We start from the raw sequence: 969 nt of genomic DNA, 5'->3' as shown, positions 1-969 counted from the left end.
ACTATGTGTATACACACCGGGGACACTCACACACACTGCTCACCCTCTCGATCGCCTCCAGAATGGGAGTGAACAGGTCGGTGGCATAGTTGGAGCGCTTCCCTTGAAGGATGGTCACCAACCTCTCCAGACCCATCCCTGTGTCCACATGGCGCTGGGGCAGCCGTCTCAGACTCCGGTCCGCTTCTCTGACCAACACAAAGAAAGAGATGTTCACATTATGGACCCCCCGACGTTACCAGACAGGACATGAGAACACGCGTCTTCCCTCTACATGGGGAGTGCCCTCTATGTGCTCCTCAACCTTCAGATTGTGTATGTTCTTTCCTCATTCCCCTGAAATGTGTGCAGGAGGAGGAACCCGGCATCTCCCATCCCCCCCACAAATCTTTTCCCCAACAGTGAAAGTCTATTAATCACCCAACCCTAACATCTACACTACATGACCAAAAGTCTGTGAACCCCTGACCATCACACCTATATGAGTCTACTGGGCATCCCACTCCAAAACCATGGACATTAAAATGGAGTTGCCCCCCCACCCCCACCCCAATAGCCATTAATATAAAGTTCCTCTTGAAGGATGGTCACCAACCTCTCCAGACCCATCCCTGTGTCCACATGGCGCTGGGGCAGCCGTCTCAGACTCCGGTCCGCTTCTCTGACCAACACAAAGAAAGAGATGTTCACATTATGGACCCCCCGACGTTACCAGACAGGACATGAGAACACGCGTCTTCCCTCTACATGGGGAGTGCCCTCTATGTGCTCCTCAACCTTCAGATTGTGTATGTTCTTTCCTCATTCCCCTGAAATGTGTGCAGGAGGAGGAACCCGGCATCTCCCATCCCCCCCACAAATCTTTTCCCCAACAGTGAAAGTCTATTAATCACCCAACCCTAACATCTACACTACATGACCAAAAGTCTGTGAACCCCTGACCATCACACCTATATGAGTTTGCTGGGC

The 969-nt window shown here is 51.8% G+C and overlaps 1 protein-coding gene across 1 annotated transcript in view; it reads right to left on the bottom strand.

The window, feature by feature from the left end:
- Positions 1–43: 43 nt before the first annotated feature.
- The window catches only part of LOC108803854 (alanine--tRNA ligase, mitochondrial-like), a gene marked incomplete at its 3' end in the record, with an annotated part of 16199 nt that continues 15273 nt past the window's right edge, over positions 44–969 (bottom strand). Inside the window, exons 5-6 of the mRNA XM_018575652.1 lie at positions 596–661; positions 44–122 (exon numbers count right to left, since the gene is read on the bottom strand). Of these exons, the coding sequence (XP_018431154.1) occupies positions 44–122; positions 596–661 (145 nt within the window). The remainder of the gene's footprint in view (positions 123–595; positions 662–969) is intronic.

This window comes from Nanorana parkeri, unplaced genomic scaffold (genome assembly GCF_000935625.1).
Source record: "Nanorana parkeri isolate BGI_ZX_2015 unplaced genomic scaffold, ASM93562v1 scaffold4341, whole genome shotgun sequence".
Taxonomy (NCBI): Eukaryota; Metazoa; Chordata; class Amphibia; order Anura; family Dicroglossidae; genus Nanorana; species Nanorana parkeri.
Note: the sequence above shows the minus strand (reverse complement) of the source record. Positions and strands in the feature narration are given on the sequence as shown.